The sequence below is a fragment of the Acanthaster planci genome, linkage group LG15 (assembly GCF_054643075.1).
Source record: "Acanthaster planci isolate LZ-2023a linkage group LG15, COTS_SCS, whole genome shotgun sequence".
NCBI lineage: Eukaryota > Metazoa > Echinodermata > Asteroidea > Valvatida > Acanthasteridae > Acanthaster > Acanthaster planci.
This window is the reverse complement of record NC_141791.1, coordinates 11060386-11081549: the sequence shown is the minus strand read 5'-3', so window position 1 is coordinate 11081549 and position 21164 is coordinate 11060386. Positions and strand designations below refer to the sequence as shown.

Below are 21164 nucleotides of genomic sequence, written 5' to 3'. Positions count from 1 at the left end.
TTAAACTATCATGACCCATATACTTGAGGAATTTTGAGGCTACTGCCTGTCCTCATAACCACGTATGAGGACCTATTTTCATGTATGAGGACTTGTACTCGTATATTCATGTATATATTTGTACAAGGACTTTTTTATGTACTTGTATCAACTTGTATCTGCATAAGGACAGGTCCGTCCCAACACATGATATGAGGACACATCTCCAGGCTTTACCTTCGGGAGCTTTGATAGCACAGACGTAGTGGAAACACTGATCGATGGTTCCATTGGTAGGGAAGTGGTGACGCTCGGTACGGGTGACCCGGTAGATGACTCCCATTGACCCTTCACCCCTCTCTGTCTGATTGTGGCCTAGGTTGAAGACCAGGTCCTCGATGATGTTGGTTCCATCTTGGCCTGCAATCAATTATTTCGTGACACGACAGCTGTATGAGATTTTTTCAACGCTCGCCAAATTATTGTTTGACGTTATAGTACTGACCCAAGGTGGATCCAGAACCAAATTTATTTGGGGGAAAGGGGCGCAAACTTGTTGCAGAGGGTGGCCAAAAAATGAATGAAAGTTTTTCACGTAATCTGTTATGTCCTTTCTGAGGGATGAGGCTACACGTTTCTGGGGGTTTGTACACGCTTTTGGAAGGATGGGAAAGAAATAGATAAAAAAAAAATCACCTTTCAAAGACACAATATGGAAACTTTTGGGGGGAGGGGAGGCCATGGCCTCCACTGGCCACACTGGAAGAAACTAAATTGTAACAAAGAATGCGCAGTCATGTATCCTGCATTGATCTGTGTTGCTATCCTTGTTTTGTGTTGTTTGATGAGCAACATTAAATCATAAATAAAATGAAGGGTGAACGGTGGCCATACCATCGCTCTTGCTGGGCCTGATGGGGACGGCCTCAGTCTCAAAGTGCAGCTGGGGCTCCTGCAAGGTGAAAAGAGCCCAGGAACTGGCCCGGAAGTTGATACCATGGAAGCAGGCCAGCAAGGTGCGCTGGCCGCTCAGCAGGACGTGGCCGCCCAGCGTCAGGTTGCCGGCGTGCCACTGCGGTGGCAGGAGCTTGCTGTTGGAGCGGCAGCTGCGCAGGAGGGCAAAGGCCGGTTGCCAGTGGCGATGGTAGTTCCTCTCAGCTGGGGGACAGTATTGAAACTCTTTTTAAAAGCACTGGCAATTTGCAAACACATGTACCTTCTCGTATAGACTTTTCAAGTTTATAATCTCCTCAGGTGTATCCAACTGTACTTACAAATTTCTTCCTCAATTTCTGCATAACGTCAGGAACTCGACAAGCTGGTGCTCAAACATCATTTGGTTCAAAATTATAGTAATCTCCTATTGCAATGTTTAAAAAAAGGCCTAGTCCTGAGTACTTTTATGCTTACGACGTGGGGCCATTTGTCTGAACAAAAACCTATGGCATGTACATTTGGGGGGTATGGTGAACTAATGGAGGGTTGTGTGCCTGCCAACTGTCCTGATTTAATCAGAACTGCAAAATCGGAACATTCCAATTTCCATAAAAAGACAAAATGTGTTAAATAAAAAAGTCCTGGGTAAAGAGGGCGCTTTGCAAAACAAGAGGGCATTATTTGCAAAAAGGGGGTGCTATTTGTAGATGTCAAAATGGAAGTTTTTACACATGCACACACATACACGTTACAGTAAATGCTTCTCTCGCCTGGCTGTTTGTTTTGATATGGACTCGGTAAATGGGTGTCCCAAATTCTGACTTTGCAATGTTGGCAGGTATGGGCACATTTCAAAAATAATAAAAATTTCTGTCTCCTGTTTGGTCATTCTAAATTTCCTCTTTAAGAGAGTTTTCTTTCCTTACGAAAAATAGGAGAATTCTGCGCCCTGGCTGTTTGAGCCATCACATGGAAACCTGTACAAACTCTGATGCATTTTTAACAGGGCCGCACACCTTGATATTCTGCATCTCAAACGAGCACAATAGTAAGAATTTGACAGTTGAGATAGCAGGAGGACGGAGAGAAAAGTTCCCTGCTCACCCTGCACGGTAAGCCGCTCCAGACTGCGCGTGCTGCTGCTCTCGCTGCCCGTCCGCGTCCCCTCGCTGGACGGCTGGCTGGACACGCCGCCGGACCCCCCAAGCTGCCAGGAGGCCAGCATGCGCTTGCTGCTCTGGAACTGCTGGCTGAAGAACTCCTCCAACCGGCCGGTCATCTTGATCAGGTCCGGGGTGCTGGAGCGCGACAGCATGAGCTGGAAGGTGTCCCACTCCAGCTGACCGTCCAGGTAGACCGACGACGACCTGTCAAGAGCACAGGAAAGCAAAGAAAACAAATGTACCTATTCTGAGTGCAGGCATACAAACAAGCTTAACCACTACCAGCCGGGACTCCGAAATCAAAGCCGTATGGTTTTTATGCGTGGCTGAGGTCTCCGAACTCGGACAAAGGAAACAGGGCCCTGTAACAAAAGACCGTACTCCGAACAAAAGACCAGGCTGCTGGGTATTACCGGCATTTTTCACTCTCAAAAGTGGTGATAATCCAGCGTTATTTTAAAACCATATACCAGGGTTTGGGGCATTGAGAGCAAGCGGATTACCACCGGGGACAAAAGCGCTCCACCACTGCAGCGATGAGCCACACAGCACCGCTGCACGCTAATCTGACCCCTATTGAAAAGAGGTCAGCGGTGCACTGAGCCAGGTTCGTGAACAAAAGACAGCTATACAACACCGCACAATCTGGGCTCTGTTTACAAGGCTGCAGGCCTGGCTGAAATACTCGGGCGTCAATGAAGGTCATCTGTCAACTTAGAGTAGTGCCTAAAGATTACTTCGTGCGGCTATAAACGACCGTTAAATGGAATGATGAATTTTTAAAGGATTTTGAAAAAGGAAAAAATGATAGTCATGCCGGCCCAGCACCATCAACGTTGAAAAATGCCCCGGCACAAAGTGGTTAAAACAGCAAGCAAAAAATATGCAAAAACAGTCCCATAGATCTGTACAGAGCAGGTGTTGAAAATGGGTGAAATTCAGAGTTAAGATCCAAACGAAAGCTGACATCAGCCGATAAGCTGAATTCTACTCCCCGAATAGACTGAGCAAAGTGGAATAACTCAATACTCAAAAGAGTTTTACATTTTCATTTTCTCAAATATTCAACGCAAACAGGTCGAAAACACTTGGTCAACAAAGCAATTGAACCGCATGTTGATGTACAAAACTTCATCTTCTGCTCTTTGTAGTTGCTCATCTTTACTGACAACACATTCTTACAAATAGGATCAGTCAGTAGCAGGAGAAGCACAACTTTGGTATGAAGAGAGTTTGTCCTTTGCTTCAGAGAATTGAAATCAACTAGAATAATCATTAATAACTGATCGGATACTTTAAGGTTTAGTACACGGCAGCCTTTGTGTATTACTGTTGTGAGCTCTGCATAATGCAAATCAAAAGTGGGTTGTTGTTTTTTTTAGGATGGCGTGGGTTGAGGTTTGGATGGGGAGGTATGACCTTCATTGCTGTTAAGTGGTGTGGGGGTGGGAAGGGAGTCAGGTACCTACTTACTGTGGCTGGTGTTAGCTGCAGTGTTGAAGAGTGATAGGTGGGGGTGAAGTGAGGTACGGGTTAAGGTGAGGGTGGGGTAGGACAGCTGCAGCACTGTGGAATGGTAGGGTGGGCGTAGTGTGGAGTAGGGTGGGGTGGGGTACAGTGGGTGTTAGAGAAAGGTGCCTACCTGCCATGGGTGGTGTTAGCTGCAGCACTGTGGAATGGTAGGGTGGGCGTAGTGTGGAGTAGGGTGGGGTGAGGTACAGTGGGTGTTAGAGAAAGGTGCCTACCAGCCATGGGTGGTGTTAGCTGCAGCACTGTGGAATGGTAGTGTGGGGGTAGTGTGGACTAGGGTGGGGTGAGGTGCAATGGGTGTTAGAGAAAGGTGCCTACCAGCCATGGGTGGGTGTCAGCTGCAGCACTGTGGAATGGTAGGGTGGGGGTAGTGTGGACTAGGGTGGGGTGAGGTACAAGGGGTGTTAGAGAAAGGTGCCTACCAGCCATGGGTGGGTGTCAGCTGCAGCACTGTGGAATGGTAGGGTGGGGGTAGTGTGGACTAGGGTGGGGTGAGGTACAATGGGTGTTAGAGAAAGGTGCCTACCAGCCATGGGTGGGTGTCAGCTGCAGCACTGTGGAATGATAGGGTGGGGGAAGTGTGGAGTAGGGTGGGGTGAGGTACAAGGGGTATTAGAGAAAGGTGCCTACTAGCCATGGGTGGGTGTCAGCTGCAGCACTGTGGAATGGTAGGGTGGGGGTAGTGTGGAGTAGGGTGGGGTGAGGTACAGTGGGTATTAGAGAAAGGTGCCTACTAGCCATGGGTGGTGTCAGCTGCAGCACTGTGGAATGGTAGGGTGGGGGTAGTGTGGAGTAGGGTGGGGTGAGGTACAGTGGGCATTAGAGAAACGTGCCTCCTTGCCATGGGTGGGTGTCAGCTGCAGCAATATTGAGAAGTGGTTGGGAGGGGTTGGGGTGAAGTTAGGGGAAGGTGCCTACCTGCTATGGCTGGTGTTGGCCCCCGTCATATCAGCCAGTTTCCACTCATCGCTCAGTTGGACCTGGACTTTATCCAATCTCTGCATGATGATGCTGGAGCCCATGTAGTCAATACGGACTGTCATAAGGCCCAGGCCGGCCCCAAGCTTGTGGCTAGGGGCATGGGATGGTTGCTGGGAGTGACTCGCTGAGGCAAACACAAGTACAGACAACGAAAATAAGTGGATCTGTTACGACGTGAAAACAATTCATCTCCTCACAAGTTCATTTTTAGCTTATGCACTTGTCCTTTCTTCAAGGACAAAAAAAGAGATAGGACTCTACTGAATATGCAAATATTTGATTAAACAATTTGATTAATCATTGAATATTTTTACATTTAATTAACAATGTTCAATATTTGGGGCTAAAAAATCAATTAAATCAAGGAGAAAAGTCAATTTTAAACTAAGAGACTACATAACCAGTTAGGACTGAACATCAGTTGGGCTCCCAGCTTCTGCTTTTAACTAGGGAATAGACCCCCGTCCCAAATCTCAGTGAGGTAGACCGCCACACAAACATGCACATTCCATTTCTGCTTTTACGGGATTTGGGTCTTTGATTAAATAGTCAAATATTCAGTTGAATGGAAGATCGAATATTCCCTTATTCAATGATTTGAATTGACCTGGCCTTAATCAATCAAATAAAAATGAACCTCTTATCCAAATTCTTCTTTGAAAATCCAATGACTGTAAATCCCTTACATGTGCCACCAAGTTGTTCAATGACCACCTGGCCACCGATAACTCCGCCTTTAGCTTCCAAGGTACTCTGCCTCAAGCTGGTGCACATCTGTATCTCCTTGCTACCCACGCTGTCAATGGACACGTAGCCCTGAGTGCGCAGGTCTGTAGTCGACCAGCTGCAAAGAAAAATCAGTCGATAACTGGTGCTCAAGTTCCTTCAATATCACATTTCTCATCTGCGATAATAAAAGCAGCGGGTACCTCTGCCCGGAAAATTAAACCAGCGCATGTATCGGGTCCGATCAAAAGAAGCCAATGTACCTGCCAATGTACCAACTGAATGCACGGTTTCCCTGAGATTGGAAGCCATTGCAATCCGCCCTGAGTTGAAGTGCACCCTCACCGGCAAAAGAAAGATGGGTGGTACGAACATTTCCAACCAGTTTCTTGCATGCATTTGGTGTGCACGAAAAGACCGTAGAAGACCATTCAAGAATAAATTCATCAAACGCCCATAAACTTGCGCGCCTGTGCAGTGAGTGCATACCAGATGACTGTCAATTTTATTTCAAAACACGCCCTTTTTTATTCCTGCTTGGAGAAAGTAATAGTAATAGTAATCTGTGTCATACTGAGCATGTGCACACTGGCCCAGGAGTGCTTCAAACAGTAGTGTACTGGTCACGTGAGAACAGCATGTTCGCTGCCACATAGTGTCTCAAAGTCTCCCATTACTTGACAGTCCCGCTAGATAAGGACAACAAGTTTACTTACACCGTGCTTCCCATGACGTTGCTCATGTTCATGTGGATGTCCAGCTTGGTGAAGTTGACGCCCACCCGGACGCTCGTGTGCCAGATAGGGCCGGCCTTGACCGTCCCCCCGGCCGAGCTGCTGGTGCCGCTACCACTGCCGCTGCGACGGAGCGAGTCCGAGGGCAGACTGGCCAGGCTGTGGTCCCTGTCCTGGGGGGCTTCCTTGGCCAGTCGGTGCTGCACAGCTGAACCAGAAAACCAGTGTTGGGGTTGAGTGCCACTCAAGTACTTTACATGTACTCTTTGACCAATCTTAAGTACTTCATGTATTGACCGTTCACGACATATACACAGGGCACCCTCTTTACCTGGAAAGTACCCACATATGCATATTTATTGGGTTGTTTTCAATTGTATCGAGATGACAAATTGAACACAACGACGGCAAAAATACTATTTTCCAATCAGCAAGGGGGTTATTTCAAGGCTTTCGGTTTTTCCAATGCATTCTTACTACAATTCAAAGCCATCCATACATGTGCCATTGAGTATACGCATGGAAAATGCCAGCACATCCATTACTACAAACAGTCTAATTGTCGGATTCATGTTGTAAGGTCAAATCAGCCGGTAACCAGTATTAAAAGGGCAATATGCTTTAAAAAGCATTTTCGGTTGGTAAACTGCTCCTGCTATAAAGCGAAGCAGACTTCTGTGCTTGGCAGCATTTTGTTAATTGGTCCGTTTGTGTTTTGAATGCTCCAAGTTTAGTGGCAAAACATCACGACCATTAATGAAACACATGAAACACTAATTGTGTCAGGGGCAACGATGGGGGGACATACCTGCAACGGACGGCACGCTCTTAGCGTCCGAGGTGGCAGGGCTGGAATGCTGAGAGTGGACGCTGAAGACACTGGGGGAGGGGGGCGGGAAGGGGAAGTCTCGCTTGAGGGAGGGGGTGTGCTTCTTCAGCACATGGGGCACCTTCTGTGGGGAGTAGTCATCTTCGTAGTCCGACGACGTGGCACTACTACTCACGGAAGCTGGATTTGCAGGGATCCAAAAGCAAAAAGCCAGAAAATCGTGTGTGAAAATTTCACAACACGGTCGTGGTAATATTACGTTTAGAAACAAAACTTCCACTCCTTACAAAATGCTACAAAACTGATGTTGATGAATGGATTTCGTAGGTGGCAAAGCAATGAAAAGTCATCTCGTATATCACCACACACAGAAGAATACTGTGGTAATAAGATCTAACTTTTTTTTTTTCACTTGAAAAAGCTTGACGCATTTTGATGGAATGGCAAAAAATGTGCAAAACGTCAACTAAAGGTAAAAACAACCAAAATTAAAAACTTTCAAATTCAATTTGTAAATGACTGAGGTATCCATGCTGAGATTCATTAGAACAAACCAGCAAAACCAAGAATGCTTGACGATGAGTCACCAAATAGAGCCATTTTATAAAAACCAAAACACTCTATATCTAAAATAAGAATTTACATGAAACAAGTCTGAATTTAACATTAAGTTTCAATGGCCAACTGCATGACTTTGCACTAAAATGACACAGTGCCTCGTTTTGTCAGAACAGGCCACACGCTTTCATTTCTCACCTGATGATGGCTGGTCATCGCTCTCCTGTGCCGTCTGCTCCTCACCGAGGAACATCCGCTTCATGATGCTCTTGCGATACCAGGCCTTGGGGAAGGCCATGATCTCAGTCAGGCGTCGCATGTCGTACTTGAAGGCCGCTGTGCCGATGTCACACAGAACTAATTGAAAAGGACACCATGACCGCTTGCAAATATCAAACAGTAGAAGCTTAAGCATCAAGACAATGTTGAATGTGTACTTTAAAGTACTAAAGCCTGGCTTCCATATCGACGTAAGAAACGCAGAGAGCAACGCAATCATGATGCACACTGCAACAAGGACATATGGAAACATGTCCTTGCCAACAACGCAGACAAGCGCAAACCAGCCCACAAACGAGCCTGCAAAGTTGAGCCAGGTTCAACTTTGCTGTCTACGTCAAGTAGCCGTGGTATCCCCACACAAGCACAAGCTGGCGTGATCGGCGTGCAACAAAGTCCCTCTTGCTTAGTTCCACGAATGTTGTCGATTTTCTCCCCAATGCTTATATATTACACCCTTATAATCAACTAACTAGCTGACCATCAATGAAATGCATGAAAATGGAATACAGGTTTGGCTTCATGAAGCGGTGTAGTAAATCCAAAAGCACATTTTCCGAGAAAAATCGTGGAGTTTCAGATGCCATTTTGTTTCACATTTTGGGTGCAATGACGTCATGTACAGTACCATCTATCCCATTCGTGTTTGCATATTCATGCCTTGCATTCTGTCTGCATTACAAACGACCATATGGAAACTAGGCTTAACACTAACCTGACATACAAGAATGCAAACTTTATTGTATAAAGCACTTGGAATTCGAGGCTGATTCCTTTTTCTTCTTCATTACTGGGCCATGTTTAAAACTCAGATTCTTCTCAATTAGGATTAAAACCCTCAAGAATTCCCCTTTTCAACTGTTTCCATCGTGTACATGTGGTATTTCTTTTCCTCTTTCCACGTAACACATTTCTACAGTGCTCAACAAGTTTCATATTTCTCTCAAGATAAGAGCACAGGGTTACAGTTATGAAGGTACATACGTTTAAGTCAAGCCATTTCAGAGAGCACATGCTCAAAATGAAGTGTGTCATGGGTCATTCAAGTACATCGATACCCGCGTGTGAGGTCGGCCATCTTAGAGAAGCTGTACGCTGACTCACATGAACTAAAACATGGTCCAATGGGATGTGACATCAGGTGCTTTATGAGCCCTGAGCAGGACCAAGAGAGGGCGCTATTTTCCTAGCAACGGGGGCTCCCTTGGTTGGAACTGCATTTCACCGATTCATGAACTATGAAATGCATGTGTTAACGGTCGCATCGCTACCAGCAAAACGAACATTCCCCATCAACATGGCTCTTTCAACTGATGAGGGGGGGTGCTTCTGCTCGAGGCAGATCCTTGAATGACCTAGCAGTTTGAAATACCAACCTTGCTCATTCACAATACAGAAGATCTATCACTGAAAGTGTAACTCTTGCCATGCAGAAAATAGGGAACAGACGGAATACTACACGACCACTTACTTGAAAACTGGTTGTTATTCTGTGACGTGCTTGGCGAGGAAGACAAAGCTGGTGACTTGGGGCGCTCATCCCGGAAGAAGGGTGGAGACTGCTGGTTCGACAGCGGGCGTGGCTGCTGCTGGGATGCGGCTAACAGGTCAGTGTCCCGCCTCTCCTGGTGCAGCTGGTCCTGTCGGGCGCCAGCCAAGGTCTCCACACCTTGATCTATGGAGGCAGCTGAGGCAGAGGGCATGGTTACCAGCTTGCGGGAGCGCGACATGTTGATCTTGATGAACTCCACTTTGAGGGAGAGGGCGTCCTTTCTGGATGGAGTGGTCCAAGGCACGTTGCCCTCCTCACTACCAACATCTGTTTGTCAAATTACACATTCATGAACATAGTGAAGTTATAAAGTTAGAGTTTTATAAAGTAAAGTAATATAAAAAGGCAATCAAATTTGAAAAGCTATTTTTTTTAAATGCCACATATAAAAACATGACATGTCAACCTCCAGCCCCACTTTTTTGTCATTGTCAGTGTGCTTTGTGTCGTCTTAAACTTACAACAGAATATTCAAATATTTTGCTTCAAACTGTGGTCTGTTCTTGCATGAGATACGATCCTAACCTGTTCGGCTTTCCATTTCCTCCACCAATCTCTCTCGGCGCTGGCTCCCTCCGTACGGATGGAAGACATACAGAGAGAAGTCTGACATGACAGCCGCGATGCTCAGGCCAACACGGTCTGATACGTCCCCAGTCAATGTGACCCTGCTCCCTGTTAAGAAATTCACCAGAAGAGATGAACATAGACCCAAGAAAAGATGCAAGAATCTGACAAACATTACACTTTCGTCCCTGCCTGGCATTTTTATTCAGCTCTTAGTACATTTTACATAAAAATCACATTATGTATTTAACAAATGTAAACTTTAGTAAAAAAATACGCTACTAAAGTATTTGAAAGAAAAATTTAATTCTGTAACATAGTTTGCACAGCCATTGTAAGGGTAATGTGTTGGCTCGGTGTTGGGATGGATGGATCTTGCTTTGGTCTATTGTTGGTCTTTCGTGGGTCTTGTGTAGGTCTTATGTGGATTTTGTGTCGGTTTCGTATTGGTCTGGTGTTAGTTTTTGATGGATCTTGTGTTGGTATCACATCAGTCTCGTGTCCGTCTTTGGTGGGCCTCGTGTTGGTCTTGTGTTGGTTTCCTATTAGTCTAGTGTTGGTTTATGATGGATTGTGTGTTGGTCTCACATCGGTCTAGTGTCCGTCTTTGGTGGGCCTCGTGTTGGTCTTGTGTTGGTTTCCTATTGGTCTAGTGTTGGTTTATGATGGATTGTGTGTTGGTCTCACATCGGTCTAGTGTCCGTCTTTGGTGGGCCTCGTGTGGGTCTTGTGTTGGTTTCCTATTAGTCTAGTGTTGGTTTATGATGGATTGTGTGTTGGTCTCGCATCGGTCTCGTGTCTGTCTTTGGTGGGCCTCGTGTTGGTCATGTATTGGTTTCACAGTTACGGAGAAAGAGGAGCATCACACCATGTTTTTGCTGACAGCAACCTACCTTTGGATGTAGTGGATGAATGTGAGGTATCTAACACCGTACTGCTGTCAGCCAGGTGATCTGTCTGACTGCTACCTCTCGACGAGAAGGCAAACTCGACAGTGGGAAGCTTTAGAAGACATTCCACCTGTCAGCATGAAGAAAAAAACCACAATGTCATTACTGTCAGCATCAGGGGCGGAGTCCGGGACTTTATACACTGTGGTGGTCTTGTGGTCTGGTTCCCTTAAGTCAGGATCGTGTGTGCACAATGCGGGCTTGAGTCCAACCTGGCTGTTTTGATCTTTGTTGAAAAGTGCCACAAGTGTCATTCCTTGAGGTGGAAAGACAGAATAAGTGACAGGGACTTTCTTTAATAGCACAAATAACAATTTAGGAGGTAAGGGATGCGCAAACATTGCACACATAGAAAAGCATGAACAGCAAGGATCAGCGTTGCCTTAATATTTAAATCTCAATTCTATTTGTTTTCCAATTTGAAAACTGTCTCTTACATTGTGTTACAAATCCGCTTGTGATTTTAGAGATGGAAGTTACGAACATTTTCGGTGTACATCTTTTGTTTTCAATGGCTGAAACTTGTGGACCTACATGTACCTTAGAGGCAGGCAGACAACTCAGGCAAATAACAGATGGCTTCAGGCAAACATACACCACGACGTCCACAGGGAACGTGCTAGAATCCATGGTGGACGAAGACACCAAGGAGTTGGCCGACACACCAATGTCTTCCACGCTTTGGGTCAAATCTGCACCAGGAAACGCTGAATTACTGTTTTTATAATGTACAGTAAAATCTTGCAGAGTCAAATCGCGGGGAGTGGACACAAATTTCAAAGAGCCTGGCATTGCACTTTAGCAAGATTATCGATCTGGCCACAGTCCTGTATACAATTAGTACAATGAAGTGTAGAACACGTTTCTCCATGAATAACTTCTACCGTAATTTGCTAGGCAAAAGTTTGGGTTAAACAGAGGCACCGCTAAGGGGCAATCTGAACTGAAGAGATATTTACATAAATAATGTCACGACTTGCTTCATCGGAATAAGGTACTCAAGACCAGGACAAATGGAGGTCTGAGTTATCACAGTTTCATCATACACACTTTGTTCTCAGTATGAGCAGACTTTCAGACTCTCAGTCATCCGAGCCAAAAGAAGGGTACGCCCACAAACTAGGCAGAAATTGGAGGTTAGACCGTTCACACTCAACCTAACCACGTCAATGTCAACAAGATCCAAATCTCAGACAAATCCTCTAATTGGCGGAAAGAAGTCTCAAGTTCAAACCCACGAGGGAAAACTGACTTGGTTATACAAGGACACAGACTGGAGCAAAATGTAACGTAATGCGAAGTACACTGAAGATGGTTCTTATGGGGTAGTTTGGAGGATTAGTCAGGGTTAGGGTCAGTCACAGATGGGGTTGATTGTGATGCTTTTCTGGGTATGAGGTTGATGGCTATTTTTCCTTACCACTCGTTTGGGCAGTAGCTGCTGATGTGGGCACCGTCTCCAGGGCTTCCTCCAAAAAATCCAACAACGACAGAGACACCACCACCTCCTGTAAGACAAATAAGGAACAGTCAGAGAACCGTCAAGTCTTGTAACTTTCCTCAGATGAGATTTCTGACTTCAAGAAGGTCCCTCACGTCACGTCCTACAAATTGCCACGTGTATCGGCATTTTGGACATAAATTTTTTGACGCACATCGGCTGCGCCATATTTTGAAGATATCTGGATCAGCACCTGCGCGGGCCTACGGAACATTTCGCACACCGTGTACTTGGCGGCGTAGAATACACAGATCTGATTACCTACAAAGATGGCACCACGTGAGAGAGATCTATAATATGGTGCTAATGACCAATTAGTGGCGTAATTCTGTCAACCAGCAGTTAATAAACACTTTCGGGTTGCCGTACCTTAGGGGGCGATGTTAGCATGAACCACGTGTACAGCACAGCCTGCTTGCTGCCGTGCTGGGATTTCTTGTCGATGCTGCCCTCTGTTGACGAAGTGTCGGCCGCACTACTGGTGGTCCCCTGCTGGGGCTCCCTCTCTCGATCTGAGTCATTGGTTCGGCCGGCCGTCCCACTGTTGACCGATGACTGGTAGTGCAACTGTGAACACATGGATTGGACACAAAAGGCAGGCTGCTCAGAATACTCCGTGAACAAATTACTTCCACTCTTACAGAAAAGAGAGGTTATGTACTAAATGGATAAGGTGTCCTGTTAGGCAAATGGTTGAATCCTACCCAGGCTACAGTCCTGGTTAAATCTCACTGGGCCCTTCACCCCCGGGCCCCCTCTCGTTGTTGGGTCTCAATGCGTGGTCTGTGCTCCAGCTTGAGATGACAAACACTGACCGGGGCAATGGGCCACCTGGGGAGGGCATATGGCTACTGCCACATGTCCCAACAGTTTTGGCCAAGCATGTAGGCTGTGGAATGGCTCCATATGAATTCCCAAAACCTATTCCGCAAGACAAACGACAAACTTTTTGGCCTTCATGCTGTCAACAGTGGGTTGCTGAAAATCTGCTATCAATTTTTTCTCTGGACGACACAAACGTTAACACTGAAATAGGAAAGTGGAAAATGTGGTCAAGCTGTCAGCAACCTCATTAATTATAATTCACAATCATTAGACAGTTTCACCAAAAAATTAGAGTGCAATAAAAGGCAGTCATTCTGCTTACTGCTTCTCCTGTCTTTTTCACAAAAACTTCTTTTGTACAAGAATTACCTACATGTATGGTTACCTGGATAATGAAGTCAGTCACAGCATGGTCAATTTTCCAATTTTGTATGGAATAGACCCTATTTGCGTGTAAGCCATTTTAAATTGTGTTCCCTGAATCTATCACATTCGATGTAATCTGTTAAATAGGGGTGGTGCCAGACTATTTTGGGTACTCGTTATTTTGTTGCTCACACACAAAAGCACTCTCCACCAAGCAAAAATGACCCATGAATGGACAAGATTTTAAACAACCAATGACAAAGTGAACACCTGTTTTGTCAAAATGATGTGCACGAGCACAATGCCATCCTTACTGACTATGCATACACATTATTGCAAAGTAATGATTGTGACTTCTTTATTTCGTCCTGTGACATTGATTTCGGCGTAAAACTCACGGCTCATTCTGTTACATTCTGTGACTTTTGATTCAGTAACCAAGTTGCTGTGCATGTCAATTTCTTCTTTGTTATAAAGATAATCACTCGCTCTTGGGCATGTGATTAGTAAGGGGTATTGCAGCACACCTGTGTACAAAAACTGTTTATTTCTATGGAGTGAATTTTCATGTGTGGCCTTCGACAGAAGTGGCAAGTTTCTTTTTCTGTCCAGTGTAGTTTTAATGTATAACCAATATAAAAAAAGTAACTTGGATAACTTATAAGCGGCATACACGTAGCTTTTGATGGAAAGCCGGAATTGAATACTTGCCTTAATAAAGGCCGTAGTCTTCAAGCCTTCAAAAACACACAATTCTAACTTCTACATTAAAAGCTTGATAAGTAAACTGATGAACGGTTACCGAGGAATATTCAGCAAACTTAAATGTCCACATTTTTTAAGCACCGACCACCCCACATAAACATTCTGTAGCTTTATACTTAGATTACAGGACATGTAAAAGAGAAATTTACCAGTGAAAGGATATTTCTCTTTTTGACTCAATTTTCCTTTTCTCTTCAGACAATTTAAAGCTGCACAAACCTTAACCGTTATTCTGTCCAGTTTCATATATTTCATGTGCACAATTTAGTATTTCCTGAAAAACTGACGTCTAAAAGTAAATAAACTCTTCAGTTTTTTACAAACTCCTCACCTTGACATCAAAGGCCGGCAGGTAGAAGACGGATTGCTTGGGTGGCTCCATCAAGCCCGGGGAGGGATGACGGCTGAGCAAGGGTCTAGCGTGAGTGGTGATGATGTCATCGTACAGGCCGGGTGGCCTGCGTGCATCCCCGGTGCGTCTGGAGGAAAAATTGGGGGACAAAGGAGAAGAATTGGCACGGTGTCAGCCGCTGTTTTTTGCTGTTTACCAAATGTGCATGAGAGGATCCATGCACTGGTTAAATGTGCAAGCGTGGTAGTCTACACAGCTGGCCTAGTCTAGCGCAGAGTACCGGAGCGTGGTTTCATTTTGAACCAGGAAGTGCAGTGCAAACGAATGGAGTGTGAGGGCGTGTTGGTTCACGTACCGGTTCCCGTGTCCCGTGCTAATGCCGTTTATGCACATAATTGTGCACATGACGTAATCACTTTAGTACTCTGCGTCATACACTTTATCAAGCATTCCTGAAACTCTTGCAAGAGAAAAGTATTATATTTGTAAGCATATTTTTGCTACAAATGAGTTATCAAACATTTTTAATGATGTGACAGTGCAGAATATGTGACTTGCTCCAGGAAAAGGTGATATAAGTTGCAAAAAAACCCTGAAAAATCAAGTTATATACTTGACTGGAAAGCCCACATTGTAAGCTTTCATTTGGTATATGACAGAGCTCCGTAGCCTTTCCCGTTCCGGAGTTATGACACATTTGCATATTAATTAGTTCCAGGCAACTGAAATTGCAAAACCGAGAAAACAGGCTTTGAAATATCTGGCTCTGATGTGGGTTGTAGGCATTTAAATCTTACTCATCAACCAACATGTTCTTGTGTTACAACCACCCTCAAAATTCGCACAAGGACTAAGGAATTAGTATTTTCAATGATTTTGTCAAAGAAAAGGAATTTTTTAATCCAACGTTGAGCAGATCATTGCTCGTAAATGCCTGGTGCGACATATATCACCTTTTCCTGGAGCGGGCCACATATATGTAAGGTTTAGTAGAACTTACACACCATGGTTTATTGTCAGGTAGTACTAGTTTGTCAACATTTGGTGCCGAGGGGAGGTAATATTGATTAGCCATCTTAAAATCATATTAAATTTGTTAACTGCAATACACTTCTTTAATTGGCATCTTGACAGGAAGCAAAATGGTAAGCATTTTTAAGGTAAATCACAAAATTTGTGGCAGGCATCATGCCTCTTGCCCTCATATCACTTCTGACAAAGACCGACACCCAGTTCTGACAAAGACCTGCATCCATTCCGACAAAGACCTATGCCCAATTCTGACAAAGACCTACGCCCAAATTCAACAAAGACCCACCCCATGATGGAGACGTCTCCTTGCTCCTCCATCCCATGGCAGTTTAGCACCAGCATGCCGCTATCGATGTTGAACTTCACGTCCAGCTCAAAGTCCACGGTGGGGGGTTCCACCTTGGTGGAGTGGGCCGGCGAGACGGGAGCCTGCTGGTGCTGTTGTTGCAGTTGCAGCTTGGGGTCAATGTGGAGGCCGGTCCGGCCTCGACGCTGGCTGCTGGAAGATCTAGGTCTTGGCCTGGCCAAAAATTTTATATGTCTGGAGTTATTGCATGCCATTGTTGCATGCTATCATCCCAAGTAACCACAAATCATCACCACATTAGAAGTCATCACAAGGTAGTACAGGGTCATCAAAAGTGATCACGTCATCACAAGTGACCACAAGTCATTGTAAGTCACACACTTCATCGCATATCACAAATCATCACAGATCATTGAGGGTCATCATATGCCATCAAAGTTATCACAATTACAAATAATCCAGTTTCCAGTCAAGTCACAAGCTATTCAACTGAATCCAGTAGGCATTATTTCAGTAACTGTGACCTTACTAGTGATATGCTGGGACTGTCTTATTACAAATCTTACCAGCTCTGTGAGACCTGGGGCGCAACACCGCCATCTTCCTCGTGGTCCGATCCCTCGCTGCCGCTGTCCATCTCCTCTGGCACTGAGCCCGAGTGCAGCTGCAGGAGGCGTCGCCGGGCACGGCTGCCGGCGGGTGCAGTCAGGTCCCGCTCAATGTCTGTCGGGTCGGAGATGGTGGCATTCAGCTCGGCATACTCGGGGCTGCCGATGCTGCGGATGCGTCGTCTGGGCTCGGTCTGCGGTATGCCGACCGATGAAGTGCCCGTGACGAAAGGCGGCAGCTCATCTAGGGGACTTGGGGTGCTGCGGGGGAGGTTGAAGGTGACGTGCGAGGGGTGGGGGGTGTATTCAGAGATTGCCTGCGGCCGCTTGCCGATGGGAGTCTTGTAACCGGGTCTGACAATACACAAAATTGGTGATGAGCAGTCACAATCTTGAAAACGTCGTAGTTAAGTACTTTTCAAGGTACCAAGGTCTCTGCCACATATGCAACTAGCTGGCTAGGAGGGAACAAAGCTGAAGAGCATTTGATGGTGAATGCACAAAGGCAAGACTACAAAGTAAAATGACTCAAGACCATCATCGTTTATTAAAAATTAAGTTTTTAGGACCAAAGAACTAGAAAAGTACTTAGCCGAGTACTTCCCAAGAACTGTTCTCCTTTAAACTTAAATTTTATAAAACTGGGAGTGTCTGAAGTCTCACATTTAGGTCACAACCTTATTTTTGTGCATCTACCATCAAATGTACAGTATGTAAGTCTAGCTTCATTCTCTTTTAGCCAGTTCAACATTTGGCAGAAAACCTCATATGAAGCAAGATATGAGACAGAGAGAACCCCCCCCACTTTGTGTTGGTCATTGTCTCACTGGAATCTGAGGAATTCTTTTCAGACATCTGGGGGGGATGTGTTAGATAACAATAGTGTAGAGTGTGTATAGCGGTTGGACACGGAGGGGGTACCCCTCGGTCTCATTTCTTGCTGGATATTGAGAACCTTGGTACTCGGAAAGTGCTTGACTGCAAACACTGCATCTGCTTTGAACCAAGCAGATCCAATGTTTACACTTTGACCACTGTTGCTGAATAGTAAACAACTCTGTCTTGTGAAAATTTGGGTGCCACAGCACTGCTCTGATGCTTGTACAAAATCTTCCACAAATTTCAGAAATGTAAACACAAGAAACCGTGGACCAGTCTTGAAAAGTCAGAAGGTGAGTAAAAAGATAAAGATAACACCAAAAACCGGCTCTAAAACACTGTGTTTCAACTTACTGTTGACATAATCAGTTTTCAAGAACTGCCTAAAGGAAATGCATAGGCTTGTGAAAATGGGTCCAACCACTGCATATGTATGAGCAAACGCACAGATGCAGCTCCATAAATATTTACAAATGCAGATTTCAACTGAGGTGAGGGTCAACACAATGTCAGTACGGGTGGAAAAAAAATAGGGTTATATATGCCAAGGAAAGTGAACCACTTGTTAAAGAAAACATGAGAAAAAGATTGAGTATAAGATACCGGTTCTGTGCACTTGGTTACAGTATAGATCTCTCTGTTGTGTTCCTTCATACATGAACCATGTAAATGGGGTGAGATTGAACAGACTCAAGTTGCAAAGTGTTTGTTATTTGACAACTCCAATAGACCCCTGCACAGATGACACCACACTTTCCTATGCTGTTCAGTGGCCTGTGGATCCCCGCTGGCTCCATAGGAAAGTGCACATGTGCGTAAACAGAGAGTGACGTCATCAGTACACAAGCCTATAGCCGTACTATGTCTGGAAAAATCATCTTGCCTACTTCGGCCATTAGAAAAGTAAAGTCTGGGCTCAAAATACATTTTTCTTTCAATGTTTGCAAATTCACCTGTTTTATGGTCTGATTGATATTTTCAGGCTTAGATGCATTAAAAACATTGCATGTATTTCAAAAAGTTCACAAGTCAAAGTACCCAGCAAGTCTCAAGTGAAGATCACAGACTTCAGCTCCGCTAATTATGCACAAAATAAGCAAAAACCTGGCATTTTCCTAACACGTAAATAAATCCTCAAACAGGGTGAATTTCTTTCCAACCTTTTTATTCTTCAGTGCACAATGCCCACTCTAATTTTACCTGTGTTCTTGATTGCCAAAGGCAAACTTTTGGAAACTGATCACAGTGATGTATCATGTGCAGTGGTTACAGTAAAATGAAAGTGAGACACAAGAGAAGGACTATTCACTCCATGCATTACTTGCCGAGGGCGCTGTTTGCCTGGCAAGCAAAGCCACAGTTGAAGGTGCACAGTGTGCATGCCCAACTTTCAACTGAATGTGTACAAAACTGCCGTGAGGACTATTTGACCCTATATCCCAGCCATTTTTTTCTATGAAAGTTCTTGAAAATCTTTCCTGAGCTGTGAACCAACAGCACATTCTTAAAACTTAAAAAAAAATTGCTACAGACAGTAATTATGCATGGGTGATATAGTACTTACTCTACCAAGATACCAAAAGATTACATGTATCTCTTTTGATTTCAGTAACTTTGCAAGCAGCTAGGTGGAAGAAAATGTCGCTTATGTGGCAATGCACAGTAATGTCCCAGTATTTTTTGTGGGGGCATGATATGCATGGAGTGAAGAGTACAGTCGCGGTCGAGTACTTTCCAAGTTCTTTGTTTACTGCTTTGAGCTCTTGAGAGTACAGTCGCGGTCGAGTACTTTCCAAGTTCTTTGTTTACTACTTTGAGCTCTTGTTGTGAATAAAGATACAGACACACTGATAATAAACAATAAATCACGTCATCAGAGAAAAATGGACTCTGGACTCTAGATACACAGAAATTCTTTTAAACTACAGAATATGAGTACTTGCTAAGTACTCGGTGAGTACTTAAGGGGAGTCAGGTTGGTGTAGTGGCTCTTTCCTCGCCTTCCACCTTTGTGACAAAGGTTCGAATCCCACCTCGGTCAGCATGTGGGTTGGGTTTTCAGTCCCTGCCTGACTCTGTGGGGTTTTCCCTGGAATATGTAACCTGGGTTTTCCTCCCACCTCCAAAACTGAACACTGTCTCCTTTTCACTTCATCCTGTACTTGGCACAAAATGCGCTGTTGGATGAAAAGATACTAAATAAACAATAAACTTCCGAAGACTCTTCACAACGTAGTTCCACTGCGAATGGATTCTGATTAACCAATTGCTCTTGCCACTGATCTCATCAAACCATCCTAACAGCTGGCAGTAACCTTGGTATTTGGAAAGTACTGAGCCACAAACTCTGGGAAATAGCTTACTGCTACGTAGAAAGTAGATATCAGATTCATACAGTAGAACACCACTGCGAAAGTTCTGCCAAATTTCTGTCGAATGCTGTCTTTTACAGTTGAAATTTCAATCGTCTGAACAGTCACGTGTCACATGATTGTGACACATTAAGTCACTCAAGTGCCACTTTTTGCATAATTCTTATCACAAAGAAACAGTTTCAAGACTTTCTGTACGGTGGTGTTCTACTGTGCTGAGCCTGTGCAAAACTTGCTTGTCAGTGCCCACTGTGAGGGGAAAATAAAACTCAGATGAGTAGTGAGTGTGATGGGGGAGAGGAGATCATCTCTGGTGCGTGTCAGTGAGTACTGTTGAAGTCATATACTGACGGGCTAATTGGGAGGAGCCGGTCGCGAGTCAAGGAGTGCTCGTTGGGACTGTCCGAAACTGCTCTCGGACGAAACACTGCGAGCCGGGACCCTGATCTGGACATAAAGAATGGTTGCAAATTCGGAAGTAATACAACAATTAGGTTAGGATGGTATCCTACACCGCCAGCTAGCCAACTGGTGAGGGTGTAGTAGCCCCTGGCAAAGAGGCGCTGCATCCAAAGTACTTGGCTACAGCTTGGAGTAATGCACGCATCTATGGCTATGGCTAAAGTCACTTCCCATAGCACATGTGTGCTGTTGCTAGCCACAGCCAGTTGATGTAACATGTCAATTCTTCTTGGCCTGGATGGAACGATTCAAGCAGGCTGTAAGCAATTGTTGCATGCAAATGCAGTAGTGTGTACAAAACCAACTGACTCAACAGACACAAGAAAAACATGCTGTGCAAGCATCTACAAATCTTTCCAACGAACACAACTGAAACATGAAACAAGAAACATGTCTGACGTACGGCACTGTACGATGGCAACAGAACCCAACTCTTGGTAAGTGACAGAAAATGACTCCAGTGCCAAATGTTACAATAATCTTTGCATTTAAGAGTACCAAAAGTAATATGACCACATTGAGACATCAACAAAGCTACACTGAGAGCACATTTGGCCAAAAAAATGATGACTAGTTAGTAGTTTTTCATGATGAACAATATGCCCTTATGCTGTGGACAGATTTGTAGTCGATCTGTCACTCAAACCAACAAGGGTCTAATGCCTACAGCGCCACCTTTGTGTTGCAAGCCTTTCATCATAATCTTGAAAAATGGGAACTGTCAGCTAAAGCTTAAAAACAGATACCCTAGTGTGGGAATTTTACCATCCTTCTTTTACCCTTGCCCCAATTTTGTTTTCTCTAAGTAGTTTTCTAAATGCAACAAAATACAACACAGCCAAAATGGAGACCTTGCTGAATGCAGCAGAATACAACATAGCTGAAATGGGAACCCTGCTGAAATTACAACA

At 44.7% G+C, this 21164-nt stretch overlaps 1 protein-coding gene across 4 annotated transcripts in view; it reads right to left on the bottom strand.

Moving 5' to 3' along the window:
* LOC110983309 (bridge-like lipid transfer protein family member 1) overlaps positions 1-21164 on the bottom strand; it is a 78614-nt gene that overhangs the window by 5953 nt on the left and 51497 nt on the right. For 3 of the 4 annotated variants that reach the window (XM_022242471.2, XM_087146812.1, XM_087146813.1), the window contains exons 43-60: positions 20143-20238; positions 16499-16894; positions 15912-16145; positions 14573-14720; positions 12655-12852; positions 12205-12292; positions 11325-11476; positions 10728-10854; positions 9793-9942; positions 9187-9534; positions 7635-7793; positions 6858-7058; positions 6032-6257; positions 5276-5433; positions 4527-4713; positions 2020-2282; positions 874-1137; positions 217-399 (exon numbers count right to left, since the gene is read on the bottom strand). In XM_022242471.2, the coding sequence (XP_022098163.2) occupies positions 217-399; positions 874-1137; positions 2020-2282; positions 4527-4713; positions 5276-5433; positions 6032-6257; positions 6858-7058; positions 7635-7793; positions 9187-9534; positions 9793-9942; positions 10728-10854; positions 11325-11476; positions 12205-12292; positions 12655-12852; positions 14573-14720; positions 15912-16145; positions 16499-16894; positions 20143-20238 (3578 nt within the window). The remainder of the gene's footprint in view (positions 1-216; positions 400-873; positions 1138-2019; positions 2283-4526; positions 4714-5275; positions 5434-6031; positions 6258-6857; positions 7059-7634; positions 7794-9186; positions 9535-9792; positions 9943-10727; positions 10855-11324; positions 11477-12204; positions 12293-12654; positions 12853-14572; positions 14721-15911; positions 16146-16498; positions 16895-20142; positions 20239-21164) is intronic. The other variant, XM_022242472.2, reaches the window with a different exon arrangement.